Below are 17,164 nucleotides of genomic sequence, written 5' to 3' on the forward strand. Positions count from 1 at the left end.
TCTCCAGCACCTTCAACCACGAGCCAAGGCTCGGGTTCAGTTAAAAAGAGGACGTTGGACCACCCGGGCAAGCTTCTGGAGAAGCCCCAGACGGGCCAATCGGAGAAGGGCAAGGGGGTGCGGGGCCCTGACTGACACCCCCCCAACCCCCCAAGAAGGCGGCCAAGTTCGTGAAGGCCCAAATTCACCCGGCAAAGCCTTCCATTTAAGGAGTGGCGGCGTCCCTCTGGAAGGCCGCAGATGTGCGTTTGCAGGGCATGACCCCCAAGGCGAGAATTTCACTGCCTGCTTGGAGGGAATAGTCTTTTCAGCCCATAGAGAAGACACTGGAGAAGGTGATGCCGGTCATCTCTCTGAAGCAGTCTTCCCCTGGTCGCAGGAGGGGGGGGGGCATGGCAGTCTTGCAGGGCACAGACATCTCAGAGGTGGAGCTTCTTTCCACCCTGTAGACCATTTTGGAAGAGAAGTTTGTCGAAGCCGGGTCCTTCGGGAGGGACCCCGATGAGGGAGACGTTGAGAGTGGCGACAAGCCTGGCTATGAGGAGCAGGGCGTGGAGGATTTGAATGACCCTACACCTCTGCCACCTCAGCAACCGCCACCACCCCCGGCTGACTTTGCGGTGGACATTATCAAAGCTCTACACACTGTCCTTGGAGATCAGGACGAGGCTGCCCCTTACACCGGCGGGAGAACAAGCTGCACCTGGGCCATCAGGAGAACCCCCCCCTGTCAGGAAGAGGAGAGTTCACCCTCCACCTCCTTGTCACCCTTCGCCTCCCTCCCCTCTGACGACAGGCACGGACGACGACGGCGTGTTAGGACTTCCGTCTCCGCTGCCCAGGGTCTCACCGCCCGATGAGATGGGCTTGTACCATGGCATGATCACCAGGGCCTCGGAACTGTTTCAACTAGTCCCCGAGGAGAGGAAGAAAGGTGGTTTCCTGTACCAACGCTGCGAGGCTAAGAGGAAGACTGTGCTTTCAATTTCTCTCTTGGACGACATCTGGGACGTAGGACTCTCCCTGATGAAGAATCCGTCATCTGCCCCAGCGAAGAGGGCCCGATACGAGAAAGTACAGGGTGCTGGACTCTGCACCCAAGTGTTTGAGATCCCAACCTTCACTGGATCCGGTGGTTTCTGCAGCGGCTAGTAAGAAGTGTTCTGGCTCTTCCTCATCGACCCCACCGCACACCGCCCCCCCAACTCCCTTCCCCCTACTCCCCCAGACAACGGGGGGGGGAAGAGGTTGGATGCCATGGGACGAGTCATCAGGTCGGCAGCAACGACAGGGAGCGTTGGTTCAAGATCGCTTCCCTCCTGGACTTCCTTCCCGACAACAAGAGGGCGGAAGCGTTGGAGATCCTGCAGAAGTGAGAAGTGGGTTTGGATCATGCCATTACCGTGGCCACGGACATTGCCGACACAGGGTTTCGCCAAATCGGCAACAGCGTTTGTCTTCTGCGTGGATGGTTAAGGGCCACAAATTTTCACCAGGATGTTCAGTCGAGGGTATTGAACATGCCCTTCGACGGGGACAACTTGATTGGGAAGACTGTGGACGAGTTCCTTCAGGCCATAAAGGCAGACACAGAGACAACTTAGTTCCGGTGGTAAATCCTAAGGCCCCTCCAAAGGCATTGATGGAATCTCTTCATCCTACCGTCAACAGTCCCCCTCTTCAACCCAGGAGGCCTACGGGGGCTGCAACAAATCATTTTGAGGTCGCCGTCGTCGCCAAGGTCCCCAAAGCGGCATCTCCACGGCAAAGCAAGATTAAGCCGGCCGTGACGTCGGGCCCTCACCCGCGTACCCAGGTGGGAGAGTCAGGCTTGCAGACTTCGTCAGTGTGTGGAAGACCATCTCTTGGTTTCCTGATTATCTAGTTTCTCCGTAATACCTTGGCTGGTTTCTTAGCAGATATTTTGGGTTTAGTACCCCTGGTTCGGCGAGCATTATCCCTAGTTCGATAGTGGTGTTATATTATCATTTACCAGCTCCTTTCTATCTATTTACTGTCGGTAGTCCATTTGGTGGTATATTCTTCTCTTCCCTTTTCTGACAATGTAGTTTCCGGAGAAGTGGTGAGGCTGGCATCCAGCTAAGTTATTGAGCTTGGTACACCCAAGGGGCCAGCATAATCCCTGCTTAGGTAGTGGTGTAATATTATCATTCCCCGCTCCTTCCTATCTATTTACTGTCGGTGTTCCATTGCTGCCCATGTTGACCAGTTGAGACAGGTACTATTGCTGGGTCATATTTGCTCTTTTTTCCAATTGTTCTGTGGGTGTTCTTTGGTATGATTCGATGTGGTTTGTCTTTTAATTGACAAATGGATATTTTGCAGATCCATATATCCTTATTTAATGAGGGTTGATGACTTGGGGAATCAGGATAGGTTCTTCTCTCAGCCTAGTTCCTCTGTGTATGTAATTATGAGCATTCTTTCTGGTTGTGGGGTGAAGAGCCATGATTTGAGGAGTTTCCTAAATTGTATGTCAACTCTTGTGTTCCATATGTTTGGTAGTTCGTTGCAGGTTTTTGGGGCGAGGTGAGAAAGGGGTTTCTCAGAGTTTTCTCTTGTTGTATGATTTGGGTTCCAAATGGACGTCCCAGCTGTATCTGAGTGGCCTTGTAGTGTGATGTACATTTAGTTTTCTTCTCGGGAACTCTGCACCTTGGTCGTGGATTGCTCTGTGGGTTATGCACATTGATTTGAACTTGATCCGCTGTTTAATGGGTATGTAGCATTTTCAGATGTGCTCTCTTCAGGGTAGTTTAAGGACCAGTCTGACCACTGCATTTTGTATCCGCTGGAGTCGTTCAGGTATGCCTAGATATAGACTTTTGGCATAGTCTAATCTGGACATGATGAGGACGATGACGGCAGTTATTTTGTTGGTGAATGAGAGGAATGGTGGGATCTTTTTAACTGATCGCAGGAGAAAGAAACATTTCTTGATTATGGTGTTTACTTTTGGCTCTAGAGTGAGTTTGTTGTCCATCAGGACTCCCAGGTTTTTTACAGTCTATGATCAGGCTGGGGTTTCACCAAGTTCATTTGGCCATGGGATGTAGAGGTTGTCTTCCCTGTTTTTGTGATGGTTATTTCTGTTTTGCCTGGGTTGAGTTTCAGGTAGTTAAAGTTCATCCAGTTGTATATTTCACAAAGGCAGTTCTCTAGTGTTGAATTGTCTTCTTGTGAGTTTTGTATTTTGTAGATTGTGTGTCGTCAGCGTAGTTGTAACAGGTGAGGCCATGTCTTTCGATTTTAACTAGCTGTGACAGGTATTTGTTGAATAGTAGTGGCGAGAAAGATGATCCTTGTGGGACTCTGCATGACGATTCTCGTGGGCTTGATTTGTAAGGTTTCATCCATATTGTTTCTGTTCTGTGTGTTAGGAAGGATCTGATCCAGAGTACAGCATTGTCAAGGATTCCAAATTCTTCCAGTCTCTTTTTAACTGTGTCGAATGCCACAGAGAGTCTAAAAGTATCAGAGTGCTGCCGTTTGTCTGCCTTCACCTTTAGATCATCGCAGATTGAAATAAGTGCAGTTTCTGTTCCTCATCGGTCTGAAGCCTACTTGTGCCTGGTTTAGTAGGTGGTCTTCTATGAATTCTTGGTTTATTCTATGTGTGTTTCCAGGAGTTTAGCGCCATAGGGGATGTTGGACATGGGTCTATAGTTGGAGAGGTCCTCTGTTTTTCCTGTTGTATACTTGAGGAGTAGTTTGATGTGGTCTGATTTGAAGGCTTGAGGAACTCTACCTGTTGTGATTGATTGGTTGCGGACGTTCCTGTAGTATTCCGTTGGTGTTCCTTGTGTGAGGATTGATTTGTAGATGTCAGGTGGAGCCCGATTAGTTGCTTTGATTTACGAGTTTGATGAAAGTCTCCTCTGATATTTCGGAGGTTTCGGAGTTTGTTCTGGTGTTCCTTGCATCGGTCAGTGTCTTCAGTGTTGTGGTTGCATAGTCTGTTTTGTATGGTCTTTTGGATGGTCATGATTTTATTTTCGAAGTGGTCTGCAAGCTCACTGCATCATTTCTTCGATGGTATTGGAGTGTTGCCGCAGCTGGGTGGGTTTTTTATTTTGTTTATGATTTTAAACAGTTCTTTTTGGGTGTTTGGGGCTTTGATAATTCTGTTGTAGTATTTCCTTTTTGATGTTTGTATTCCTTTTTGTGTGAAACGGTATGTTGAAGTTTGAATTTCTTTTCCACAGTCTTTATTGATCCTCCGTTTTAGTTCTAGTATTCGTTTTTTCCTTTTCATGGCCTAGTAGTGGGGTGAACCATTTTGCCGTTGCTCTTTTGCAGGATGGACTGAAAGATTTTTCTTTTGCGTTCTCGCTGGTTGTTTTGGTGATCCAGTTGTGAAGTATATCTATTTTTGTTTTTAGGTCCGCTTCGCCCATGGTGGTTTGTGGTTTGGTGATCTCAAGCCGTTCCTTCCGTTAAGTTGGAGTTTTTTTTTTATGATTCTCTAGTTTCCTTTCATGATAGGTATTATTTCTTGTTTCTTGGTCATTGGGGACGGCAGTGTGATTTCAAAGGGGATGATGAGCTGGTTGCTCCAGAGGATCTGAATCGGTGGTGCTGTGGTAATTAGTTTTGTTGGCGAAGACTGCATCTAGTGTATGCCCTGCCGTGTGGGTTGCTCCTCTGACCAGCTGATGTAGTTCCATTGTTAGTTGGCTGGTAAAAGATTTTTGTGTGGTTGTGTTTTCTTCATCGAACCAGATGTTGAAGTCTTTGAGGATAATCAGTTGGTTACGCTCGATAGCTAGGTTGGTGATTGCAGCTATGAAGTTGTCTTTGAAGGCTGCATCGTTCGTTGGTGGTCTTTATATCAGTATGAATTTCATGTTTGTTCTGGAATTTGTTGATGTATGATTAGGGATTCACTTTTGTTGGTGTTTAACAGGTCTTGCGCTTTAATTTCCAGGTGTTCCTTGTGGATGATTGCCAGTCCACCACCTCTTTTTTATTTTTCCTGTTTACTTGGATGCACTTGAAGGTGTCGGGCAGGCAGTTATTGAGGGTGATCTTGTAGTTGTCATCTAGCCATGTTTCGGTTACGAAAAGGATGGTGATGTCTCCGTCTCTTAGGAGGTCATAGATTTCGGTGGCATGTTTGGACATTGATCTTGCGTTGATGATTGGAGTGGATCTTTTTGGTGTCATTTGGTTTATTTTTTGTTCCCGGTTTTGGTTTGTGGGTGTTCAGTTGGGGTGCTTTGATGTTGCCTCCAGCAGTAGAGGTTCTATGAAGGCGGCTTCGTCGTTGAATCGGTCTGTGAGATTTTAATTGGTTTGCTGACTTCTATTGTTTCTTCATCTTTTGCATTTGATGTGGGTATCAATAGTTCCCATCTGTTCTTGTGATGTAGGGAGTAAGGGGGTTGGCGTCATCCCATTCTCTTCTTGGGTCCCCTTTTCTTTTGTTCCGTTCAGTTTTTTTTTATCCGTCTGGAAATGTTGGCGTCATTGGAGTATCTAGGTTCTTTGGTTGGTGCAAGGTATGGTGTAAGGTATAAGGCTTTTTCTCCTGCGATGTCCTTAATATGACAATGTATTCCATTCTGTGTAAGATCCCTTTTTCTTCACACCCCTTTGGCCCATCACCAGGTAGTCGGCAACGCATGTAATTTAGGAGGGACTTGGTTGATATTAATTTTGTATGCATACACTGTTATTTCTAGGTTATGTTTATCCCAAAGTACATATAATAACTTAATGGAGATTCTATGTTTAATGTTGTAGTAATCCATACTTTTCTGTGTAACTTTGTAAAGTATTCTATGGGCATAACTGTGGCCATTATCAGCTCTTTACAATCAACCCCCCACCTCTTCAGTAAAGCCTGAATATCGTAACACAGCTGCTACCATAGGTTTGGGCATTCCTTTTGGTTTCAAACCCATTAAGCCTTAGGGCGGATGATTTCACATCCCCCAACCATGCCACACTGTAGAGAACTTTCCTGTCGGTGCAGATACTTCTCTTATTGTGAGTTTTGTTTCTTCCATGATTGCTATCTTTTCATCACTAGTTTCATTAGTTGTTAAAGTATCATTAGGTCCCACCAAAGCCTCACATTTTATTGGAGAAATTGGACCCTTTATTTTTTTGTTTTTCATAACTTCTTTTTTTATTTTTAGGCTGATGAGTCTCAGAATTGTGATTCTAGCTGTAGTAGGGGTGATGTGAACTCTGAGAAGAATGAAGAAAGTGTTCAGGAGGACTTTATTTTTGGGCGCAACGTAAGAGACCGAGTAAAAGTATGTAAATGGCTTAATCAAAATGTTCATGTTTTATCACAAATCTAGCATCCTTTTATTTCTGCCTCTAGTTCGTCAGTCAGAAATTAGATATGTTGTTGTGATTTATACTGTGCACCGCTGTCATTTTCATGTTCTTTAGGCACTCTGGTAGATCTTAAAAGGGAGGGGGTTTGAGGGGATTAATTAGTGGGACTGAGAGGGAAAAGAGCGTTGGTAACTTCAGTTAGGGAAAAAAAGGTCACTATGTGCTAGTTTGTTTTTACTTGGTCGACGTTATGAAGATTGGTGCATGATTATACATCAGTGGTTTGTGTGCGATTGGTTAGTGACTTGTTGGCTGTTGTGGAGTGTCAGTAGAGAGTCTGTAGTTTGCAGTGTGTGATTTTTTTTTTTTTGTTCCCCTTGCAACAGTTGTCTAGTTTGTCTAGTGTTTGAGGGTGGGAATGCAGAGTATTAGAGGGTTTTTAGTAGGGTTGGTTGGCCGTCTTCCGATTCCTTTTCTGCAGGTTAGGTTGATCCATTGAGTTAGTATTATTCTGTGATTTGCGGTAGGATGCTATATTTCTTTGCATGGCCCTGTTTCGGGGAATCTGGTTTTTGTTGGTTTTCCTTCGATGTTTACTATTTAGCTTGGTGAAAGAGCCATGTTTTTAACAATCTTATGAACTTTAGGTAATCGTCTGTTCGTATTTCCTTTGGGAGCGAGTTCCAAAGTTTTGCCGCTGTGCATGACGATGCTGATCCCCGAATTTTGCCTTTGTGTATTGTTTTGTTTCGAGGAGAATGTCATTGCTGGCCCTAAATGTCGTTTTGGTTTGTAGAGATTATGCTTTTCCCCGTATGAATTATGCTCATTGGCTGTGGATTTTGTTACGCAATGATTTGAAGAAAATGTGCTTTTTGACCGGTAGCCAATGTAGTGTTCTCAGTGCTGGTGTGTTGTGCTCTTTCTTAGTGAGTCTGAGAAGTAGCATTGCTGTTGGTTTCTGCATTCTTTGTAGCTTTTTCATAAGTTATGTATTCTGGCTTTCCTAGAGAGATGCTGTTGATGTGTATTCTTGACATGAGAGATGATCTTGAGGTTGAGTGTTCTGTGTGGGAAGTTGAAGGGGCGTGTCCTCTTGATTTTGTGTAGGTGGAAGAAGCATATCCTTACTACTGCGCTGACTTGCGTTTCGAGTATTGGTTCATTGTCCATTAATATTACAAGATTTCTGACCACTTTGGACGGTTCTGGTGGGTTTCCCAGTTCCGTAGACCATGGAATGTGTTGATTAATCGACGGGTCATTGGGCGCAATCATGATTTCTGGTTTGTCCGGATTGCGTTTGAGGCTGTTGGTGCTCATCCAATGATATATTTTCTGTGAGGCGGTTGGTAAGGGTTGGGTTTTGTTCTTCGCTCGTGTTAATTTTGTAGATGTGTGCGCCGTCTGCATTGCTTTAGTAGGTGAGGCTGTGTCTTTATTTGAGGTTAATTAGGGGGGGGGGTCATGTAGATGCTGAAAAGTAGTGGTGAGAGTGATGATCCTTGTGGTACTCTCAAATGGTGTTATCGGACGTTTCCGTTGTTTCTGTCATTAAGGATTTTAGCCAGAGTGTTAGGCAAAGTTTGAATGCAGTACCCTCTGGAACTACTACAAGCAACTATGCCTACAGGTATAGGGAGTCAAACCTTTGATATAAACTTGTACTACACAGTTTTGGTAGCGTGTTGAGCTGCCAGGATTATCTCAAGAGGGGAAATGTGAGCAGTAGTGGAGTTGCACAAAGATTCACAGGTATTCAATTAAGCTCTTACACTCAAGGTTCCTTTCATAAACAATTACTAATTTATCAGTCAGTTATAAAGCCTTCTTTAGAAGGGTGCAATAGAATAGTAACACAAATATACTTCAATACTGTACACTCTGAGTTTCTGAATCAGACAAGACCCTTTTGGGATAGCCCACAGAGACAACCTACACCCACAGGTGACTTCAGTAACAAGGGTGCTGGGGACATTAATATCTTACTGTTGGCATTCAGAATGCTCTTAAAAAGTAAGTAAAAGGCAAAGGTTATTAGAACACAAGAAATTACAAATATTCATAAGCATGGGAAATACTTTCAGATGCCACTTGAAAGGGTCATTCAATTCAATAGACTAAGCCAAAGTCAATAGGCCAAAGTCTTTGTATAGGCTGCAGCACTTCAGGTAAGTAAATGGAAAAGTCTTTGCACAAGTTCTTAAGAGTCTTTGATAAAAAGAAGAATCAAATGTAGGGCCACAAGCTGATTAGATTTGTGAGTTGCAGAAGTTACAAGCACTTCCACAGTAAGAGGTAAATTCTTAGACTTGCTTTACAGTACCTTGGTAAAGAAAAAAAGATGCAGCTGAAGACTTCTCTCCCTGTGCAGCTCCGCAGATCTCACTGTTGCTGTGCCTCAGTGTGGACAAGAGGGAGGAGATTGGGGGGGGGGGGCTCCTGCACTGTCAAAGCTGGCAACCTGTAAACTTTACATTCAGTGGCTGTTTCGCGTTTCAGCTCATTGCGGTACAGCAAGTACCAATAAGCGCGGTTCCTGGCTGTCAAGGTGGACTGCCTTGCTTCTGGGGTCCAGGACTCTGCTGAGGGGGCTCAGGCTTGGTCAGTCCTGCTTCGTGGGAGTCCGGAGGATCTTCCAAAAGCTTTAGGCCAGCTTAAAAGTAATGCACACAATCTAGTGTCCCTCTCCCTGGCTATATGGTTCTTGCAGCAACTCTGAGGAAATTCAACCAGCTCTGAGATTGGGTGTCCAGGTGGCTTACTTTGGAGTTCATTGGTCCCACCAATTCAAAGGGAGAAGTCGTCCTTGCAGGGGCTTCTCTGTCAATGCGAAAATGGTGATTCGGACCTGCAGCAGGGCTTCACCGGGCAAACCAACGGTCCAGGAGTTGCCGCAGCTGTCCTCTTAAAGCTCTTCTTCGGTCCCTTCGTCCATTGGTCGACTCTGCCTTCCAAGCCAAAAGACTTGCCTTTTATTCAGTTCTCTCCCATTCATTCCAGCCTAGCTGTCACTCACCCAGCAGGGTGGCTGTCCTTGCCGGACGGACAGCCAGCCAATCACCACAGAGTGCCTTTGGGTCTCCTAGGAGACTAAGCACATGGAGTTTCGGGCACCTCCCTCACTTCCTTTCTACCCTAGACACTCTGGAGCCAGAAGTGGCTCTCACTCCTGAAGCCTGCCAAAGGCGAATGAACAAAGAGACCAAACATGGTTTGACACGCAGAGAAACTCTCTAGAAGGACCTTCCCACAAAGACCTAGCGAAAAAAGGAGACCGGGCACCATTTTTGCAAAGATGGCTAGATGCCATTTTGAAAAAGATGGCTCCCGCGGTTAACGTTACCGGGTCCGCGAACAGTCGCAGTAAATGCAAACCATGGTATTTAAACAACTGCAACCAGCCAGTCAACTCAGGAAAGGGTAACCTAAAAATGTTACATGAGCATTTGGACACAGGGGATACTACGTAACCACTCCAGCACTCTATTGTAAGATAGGGTGTGCTGGGTCTAGCAAGTACAATGCTAAGTAAATTCAATTTCACTTTACTGCTCTGGGAAACGGTAGTTGATGCCAGAGAGAAGGTATTTAAACCATGGGAAGTCTGGAAGACTTCCCTGTGTTACTGCACTGAAGGCCCAGTCCTCAAAATCCAGCAAAGTTGCTGGGGGATCTCTAAGGTGGAGGGAATTGGCACATTTTTTAGAATTCTCTGTAACAGAGTAGTGCTGGGTTGCTTATTCCTATACCTTTAAGTCTTTTGATGAGTGTTTCTTGGTGAACTGTGTTGATTGTATGCAGTTCCCTTTGGGTGCACTACAATAACCTTGACTTCCTGGCAAACGGGGTCCAACCTTTGGTCTAAGTCGGAACTACACAGGTTGGTAGTGTGGCTGAGCAGCCAGGCTTATCTCAAGAGGGGTCAATGTGAGCAGTGATGTTGTGACAGAGCTTCAGAGTAGCATTTATTCAAATAAACACTTATACTTGGGGTTTCTTGCTAAAACAATTATTTATTTCAGTCAGGTATATAAGCCTTCTTCAGATGGGAGCAATATGTGTTAGGGAGAATTCTCTGAAATTTGCCAAGTCCCTCTAACTTAAGAGACCGCCAGCAACTTTGCTGGATTTTGAGTATTTTTTTTTTTTTGCCTGGAGAGTGAGACCCTTTTTTCCCCCACTCTCGTATTTTAATGTGATTTTGTACACTGTTTCTTTTGGTTGTGGAGTCTGACAAACTCCATAGGCATCATCTTTTACATTGTCACACAGCACCTTCAGTGCAGTGACACAGGGACGTTTTTCAGATTTGCCATGGTTTAAATACCTTCTCTGGGATAAACTACTGTTTCCCAGAGCAGTAAAGTGAAATTGACTTTCCTTACGTTTGTAACTTTCTAGACCCAGCACACACTCTTAGAATATGGGGCTGGAGGGGCCACCTAGTATCCTCTTTGTCTAGCTTCTCATGTAACATTTTAATGTTACCCTTTCCTCAGTGAATAGCTGGTGGCAGTGGTTTACATTTTACTACCATTATGGGATCTTACTGCGGGCTGCGTTCGCAGCCACGGTAAAGCACCCGTCAGTGCCATTTGTGTCAAAATGGCCCTGGTAGTCTTTTTCCGCTATTTATTTGTGGAAAGGTCCTTCTTGAGATTTACTCTGCGCGCCAAACCAGGTTTGGTCCCTTTGTTCATTTTGTCTTTGTCGAGCTTCACGAGTGAAACCCACCTCTGGCTCCAGGGTGTCTTGCGGGGGCAGGAAATGAGGCAGGTGCCCAAAACTCCCTGTGCTTGGTTTCCTAGGAGACCCAAATGCACTGTGTGGTGATTGGCTGGCTGACGGTCCGGCAAGGTGACTGACAGCTAGGCTGGAATTAATGGGAGCAAGCTGCATAAAAGGCGAGGCTTTTGGCTTGGAAGGCAGAGTCGACCACTGGACGAAGGAATCCGAAGAAGAACTTGAAGAGGACGCTTGCAACCAGTCCTGGACTGCTGGTTTGGCCGGTGAAGGCCGGCTGCTATACTGAAACTCCAAATTCGTATTGACAGAGAAGCTCCTGCAAGGACGACTTCTCCCTTTGAGTTGGTGGGACCAATCTACTCCAAAGTAAGCCACCTGGACATCCTCTCAGAGCTGTTTGAATTCCCACAGAGTTGCTGCTGGAAACCGAATAGCCAGGGAAAGGAATACCTTTTTTTGTGTGTTGCTTTTAAGCTGGCCAAGAGCTCCAGGAAGATCCTCTGGACTCCCAGGAAGCAGGACTGACCCCTCAACAGAGTGCGGGACCCCAGAAGCAAGGAAAGCCCATCTTCACAGCTGGGAACAGCAGTGTTGCTGTTTGCGGTAGACGTGAGGAGCTGAAACACTGAACAGCCACTTATTTGAAGTTTGCCGGTGGCGAGTGGTAACCTTCTCATTGCAGTGCAAGAGTCCCCAGAAGTCCTCCCTCTTGTCCCCACGACTGAGGCCCAGGAACAGTGAGATCTGCAGAGCTGCTCACGAACAGAAGTAGTCTGCTGCACTTTCTTCAATACAAAGGTACTGTAAATGTCTGAGAGAACTTGCCTCTTGTTGTAGAGTTGCTTGCATCTTCTACCCCTCACAAGTCTCAACAGCTTGTGGCCCTACATTGATTCTTCTTTTTCTTCAAAGACTTCTAAAACATTGTGCAAAGACTTTTCATAATTACCTGCAAAGAAGTTCTTCAACCCATATAGACTTTTGCCCATTGACTTTGGCTTAGCCCGTTCCACTGAATGGCTCTTATTGGGGGATCCGAAAGTATTTGCCTGCTTGAGAATATTTGTGATCTCTTGGGTGTTCTAATAACCTTTTCCTTTGACCTATTCCTAAGCTATTTTAAATGCAACAGTGATATATTAATGTCCCCAGCACCCTAGCTATTAAAGTCACCTGAGGGTGTAGGTTGTGTCTGTGGGGCATCCCAAAAGGGTACCTACTGATTTAGAAACTTAAGAAGTGTGTATTTTTGGAGTGTATTTGTGTGATGCTTTATATTGCCCCTTTTGAAGATGGCTTACTCTGACTTTTAAATAAATTGCTTATTCAAGAAACCTTGTGTGTATGTGTTTATTTGAATACTTGTCACTGTGAATCTTTGTGTAACTCCCCTACAGCTCACATTGATCCCTCTTGAGATGAGCCTGGCTGCTCAATCTCGCTACCAACCTGTGTAGTACAGACTTACACCAAAGATTGGGTTCCTATTGCCAGGAGGTCAGGGTTGTTGTAGTGAACCCAAAGGGTACTGCATACAATCTTGCCAAACATACGTAACAATTAAAATACACTTCGAAATGCACTCTCAGTTTCTCTAAATCAGATGATACCCATTGGGGATGGCACACAGACACTTCTACACCCTCCGGTCACTTAAATAGCTAGGACACTGTGGACATTGATTTTTCATTGTTACATGATACGATATGTTAGGTTATTTATATTGCGCTTAATACCCAGAGGTTCCTAAGCGCGGACCCGTGATCGAACCTTTGTTGCTCTGTGTCGTCTTGCTTCCAAGGCAAGCATGTTGCCGCTGAGCTATCCTCCCTAGATTTAGAGTATTTAGAGCAATACTGAGTTTGGTGTAAAAGTAGGAGAGGAATAAAACACAGGTTAACAAATAATCCAAAAACAGGTAAGTGCTTTTAAAACCTTCCCATGCGGAGTAAAATTAACCCTTTCCTGGGGGAAAGTCCAAAGCACAAAGTCAGAGGTAAACAGGAGTCTCTCAGGGAGCCAGGACAGGCAATGTTAATTGCACAATGTCTAGGGGAGCTTAAAAACTTCTTTGTAGGTAGGTAAAAAGTCTTGCACAACGTTTTTAGAAATGTTTGTAGAAAATAGAACACTTGAAGGGCCACAAGCTGGGAGGCCAAGACAGGTCTCAACTGAGAGCAAGTAAGGCTGCACAACAAGAGGTAAGTTCTCTTAGACTTTACAGTACCTCTGGTTAGAAGAACTGGTTCCAGCTGGCTTCTGTTCCTGTACAGCTCTGCAGAACCTGTTGTTCCTGAGCCTCAGTCGTGGCGACAAGAGGGAGGACATCTGGGGACTCCTGCTCTGCAATGAGAAGGTTGGTGGCAGCAATGGGCAAACATCAATTCAGCAGTTCTTCAGTGTTTCAGCTCCTTGCGTCTGACAGCAAATAGCAACACAGCGGTTCTCGGATACACTTCAAACTTTCCTTGCATCTGGGGTCCAGCACTCTATTGAGGTGGCTCAGGCTTCGTCAGTCCTGCATCAGGGAAGTCAAGAGGATCTTCCTGGTGCTCAGGTCCTACTTAAAAGCAATGCACCCAATCTGGTGTTCCCTTCCCTGGCACTTCGGTTCCAGCAGCAGTGGAAGTACACCCAGCTCTAAAAGGATGTCCAGACGGGCTTACTTTGGAGTTGATTGTTCCCACCAACTCAAAGGGAGAAGTCCTTGCAGGGCTTCTCTAGTCGAGGCGAATTCGGAGCTTCAGCACAGCAGCAGGGCTTCACCGGGCAAACCAATGGTCCAGGAGTTGCAGCAGTCGTCTCTTCAAAGTTCTTCCTCGGATTCCTTCGTCCAGTGGTCGACTCAGCCTTCCAAGCCAAAAGGCCTTGCCTTTTATGCAGGTTTCTCTTATTCATTCCGGCCTAGCTGTCAATCACAAATCAGGGTGGCTGTCCTTGCTGGACAGCCAGCTGGCCAATCACCTTTGGTTGCATTCCTGTAACCAAGGGGATTAAGCACAGGGAGTTTCGGGCACCCCCCAAATATACTGGATCCAGAGGCGGGCTTCAATCTTGAATCCCACCAAAGACGAAACAAACAAAGGGACCAAACCTGGTTTGGCGCGCAGAGTAAATCGCAAGAAGGTCCTTTCGAACAAGAAATGGAGAGAAAAAAAAACAGGGAAATTTTGACGAAATGTGCACCCATGGGTGCCTTACCTTGGCTGCGAATGCGGAGTATTGGCTGAGTGTTGGTGAGGAGCAAACACTTGGAGCCTTACTGCTGAGTCTGTCTACCAGCTCTATCTACTGCTTCCTTTTTCTTGCTACTCCATAAATACCACTACTAGGACACAGAGTGTTGGCCGAGTGTTGGCCGAGTGTTGGAAAAGCCCCCCTCTGACAATAGCAAGCCTGCTCCCTGCTCTTAGAACTCGTAGTTGCACAAAACCTATTTCAGTGGGACGTGAGAACAACAATCTACATCCTAAACATTTCTCTGTGTCCCCGGAGCTGAGTCCAATCAAAAATGCAAGCGAAAAGGACGCGGACTCTGAGGCTCAGATCCATTTTAAAGATGCAATGGACCACTCAGACTTCATAAACGGTGCGTGCACAGTCACTGCCCAAATTCACGAACATCAAAACCACGGACTTCGAGACTTCCAAGGTGAGTCATTACCCACTTTGCAAGCTACTGCCTCCCCTCCACTGTCCCCCGCTGCGGCTTACCAGGCTGATGGTGTGCCTCCTCTATGGGCGAGTCGATCCTCGCACAGGGTTTCTGTGGGGCTCTGTCCATGTCTTCGTGCGGGAGCGGGGAAGCGGAGGGCAGAGTGGGTGGGTGCTCTGCCTGTGCTGGCCACGGACTGGAGCTGCCTGGCGCCGGCGGGTGTGGCCTGTTCCTCGAGCCCCTCCCGATGCCGGTGACTGGTGCAGATCGCGGCCCCGCCTACGGCTGCGATGCCTCTCACTGCACGCAGGAGGAAGTCCCTGTGTTGTCGGGTCCTCAACTGGAAGACCAACCTGAGGAATCGCCGGCACATATGGATTCCCTGGCTTTCTTTTGTGATCCTTTCACAACAGGAAAACCTGGGCTGCCCTCTTCAAACGGTGCAAAAAAAAAATGCACAGTGAAAGTCCTCTATGTGCCCAAAAAGTTCAACAGGAAAGGGAAAAAGTGCCTATGGTGCGGCCAAAAGACAGAAAAAATCCTGTACATGAAAGTGACAGCGCGCTAAAAACAAAATACCTGTTAATCCAAATACAAAAAAGCACAATGGTCTGCAAAAGAAAAATCACTAACTCATGAAAAAAAGATGACATCGGCCCCCATAATTACCCAAAGACCTAAATTGGGCCAAGCAAAAACATGAACAAACCCACCCACGGAGTTAAAATCCATCAGATGACACTTTCAGCCAAATGATCTGATAAAAACAAAGAACCAGTCAATACAGTGCAAAAACTAGTCACCTTGGTGCAAGCTGATTCAAATACATGGAGAGAAGTAACAGACAATGAACTACTGCAAGCATCTGGACGAAATGATCTCGTACAGAACAACTCCACTGCAGCATCATTTGAAAACTTAGATGGCTCAGATGGTCGGAGTACCAGTGGGCCAACGCCCTTGAAAAACTCAAACAATATGAATGTTGATCACTCACAGGGAATTGAGGAAGACATTCATCCGCAAAACAACTATGGCATTCCCCCGTTGGCTAAACACATAGAAACAGGAAATGTCATTGGAATGTCTGAAAAACAGCCAGACACATCCACTCCCTATGGTCGTAGAGACAAACGACCAATTGTTAAAGTGGACCCCAACCACTCCACTGTCCAAATGTCTCAACAAAAAAAAACCTAAAACAATTATAAGCAACATGAGCGAGAACGATTGCCAAGAAAATGCTGATGAGTGTTTAGCCATACCAATAAGGCAAAAGCAAACCATAACTAAGTCAGTGAGTCAAAATCAAATTGACATGAGCGTAATTCACACCTCTATACCATCAACGCGTAGTGACGACTCTGAAGAACAGGATCTGAGTACAAACCAGACGTAAGAGGAAAATAAAGTCAATTGTGCCTGCAAAGCGACCAAAGCACACAACGAGTCCTAAAACTCCTCCGCAAGATCCGACAAAAGATCCTAGCCTAATTGCAAACAGCAGTTGGCTCAATGCTGACAATAATCCTAGCCCCGTTTCTCAAATTGTATGAAGGTCTACACGACAACTAAAAGGACCAGTCCACGTTACTGGCTCTTATGCAGACAAAACTAATATATATGGAGTCGTATATTGATGCCATAAAGGAAAGAAGAGGCAAAGGAAAGGAGTCGGAAAATGTAATCTTTAAAGCTCTGATTGCATTAATGGAAGATGCTCGTGAAGACAAGAGATCCTTCCCAAATAGCTTCAGAGACATAGTTAAGCTATTAACACAAGAGCTAAGCAATGAGCCAACGAGAGCAAATGACAACAAAGAAACAAATACTGATCATCTATCTCCAGAAAGCTCCCTACCCTCGACAGGTGATTTTGTGGATTTGACCAACCCAGGAACTGCAAGAAATATACTGCACACAAATTGTATGGCCCCAGAGTTGTCAAACCCGAACCATACACCTCTGCATTTACAGTTGACAAAAGGCAAAGACCACATACCTTTAAATGCAGTGTAGAACATTCAATTAAAGTCGGCATAGGTTCCAACGGCGGAGACCCCCCAGGCCCAAGCAAAATAACAAAAGATGTCTTTGCGGTTTTTGAGCAAATAAAATCTTCTGGTGAAGCGAAAGGTAAGGAGCTTGGAGCTAGAAAAAAAACAGTCCCACAGACCAAAAAACCCAAGAATCAACCGACAGAGAAATTGTCTTTTAATAGTGGAGCCAGGAACTTCATTAGAAACATAAAAATAATAAAAGAACCAACCATCGAAGTAGAACCATCACAGACTACAAAGTTGATACAAAAAGAAATTAAAGTTCCAAATGACAAAACAAACAGAAGACAATTCACTGTCAATCAGTCAAATGTGGCGAACACAACATGCTCAGGGGAAAGAGACCAAGAGGCACTCCCGAATCTCTCAATCTACGGGGAAGAGAGCA

General features: G+C 45.6%; 1 protein-coding gene across 7 annotated transcripts in view; it reads left to right on the forward strand.

Moving 5' to 3' along the window:
- RANBP3 (RAN binding protein 3) overlaps positions 1-17,164 on the forward strand; it is a 1,483,781-nt gene that overhangs the window by 720,795 nt on the left and 745,822 nt on the right. For 4 of the 7 annotated variants that reach the window (XR_011303967.1, XM_069649581.1, XM_069649578.1 and 1 more), the window contains one exon: positions 6,165-6,284. The exons of 2 other annotated variants lie outside the window; for them this stretch is intronic. Coding sequence is in view for 4 of the 5 variants with exons in the window: in XM_069649581.1 (XP_069505682.1) it covers positions 6,165-6,284 (120 nt within the window). In the remaining variant the exon portion in view is untranslated. The remainder of the gene's footprint in view (positions 1-6,164; positions 6,285-17,164) is intronic. One more of the 7 variants, XM_069649579.1, reaches the window with a different exon arrangement.

Source organism: Ambystoma mexicanum, chromosome 1p (genome assembly GCF_040938575.1).
Source record: "Ambystoma mexicanum isolate Mex_15411 chromosome 1p, UKY_AmexF1_1, whole genome shotgun sequence".
Classification (NCBI taxonomy): domain Eukaryota; kingdom Metazoa; phylum Chordata; class Amphibia; order Caudata; family Ambystomatidae; genus Ambystoma; species Ambystoma mexicanum.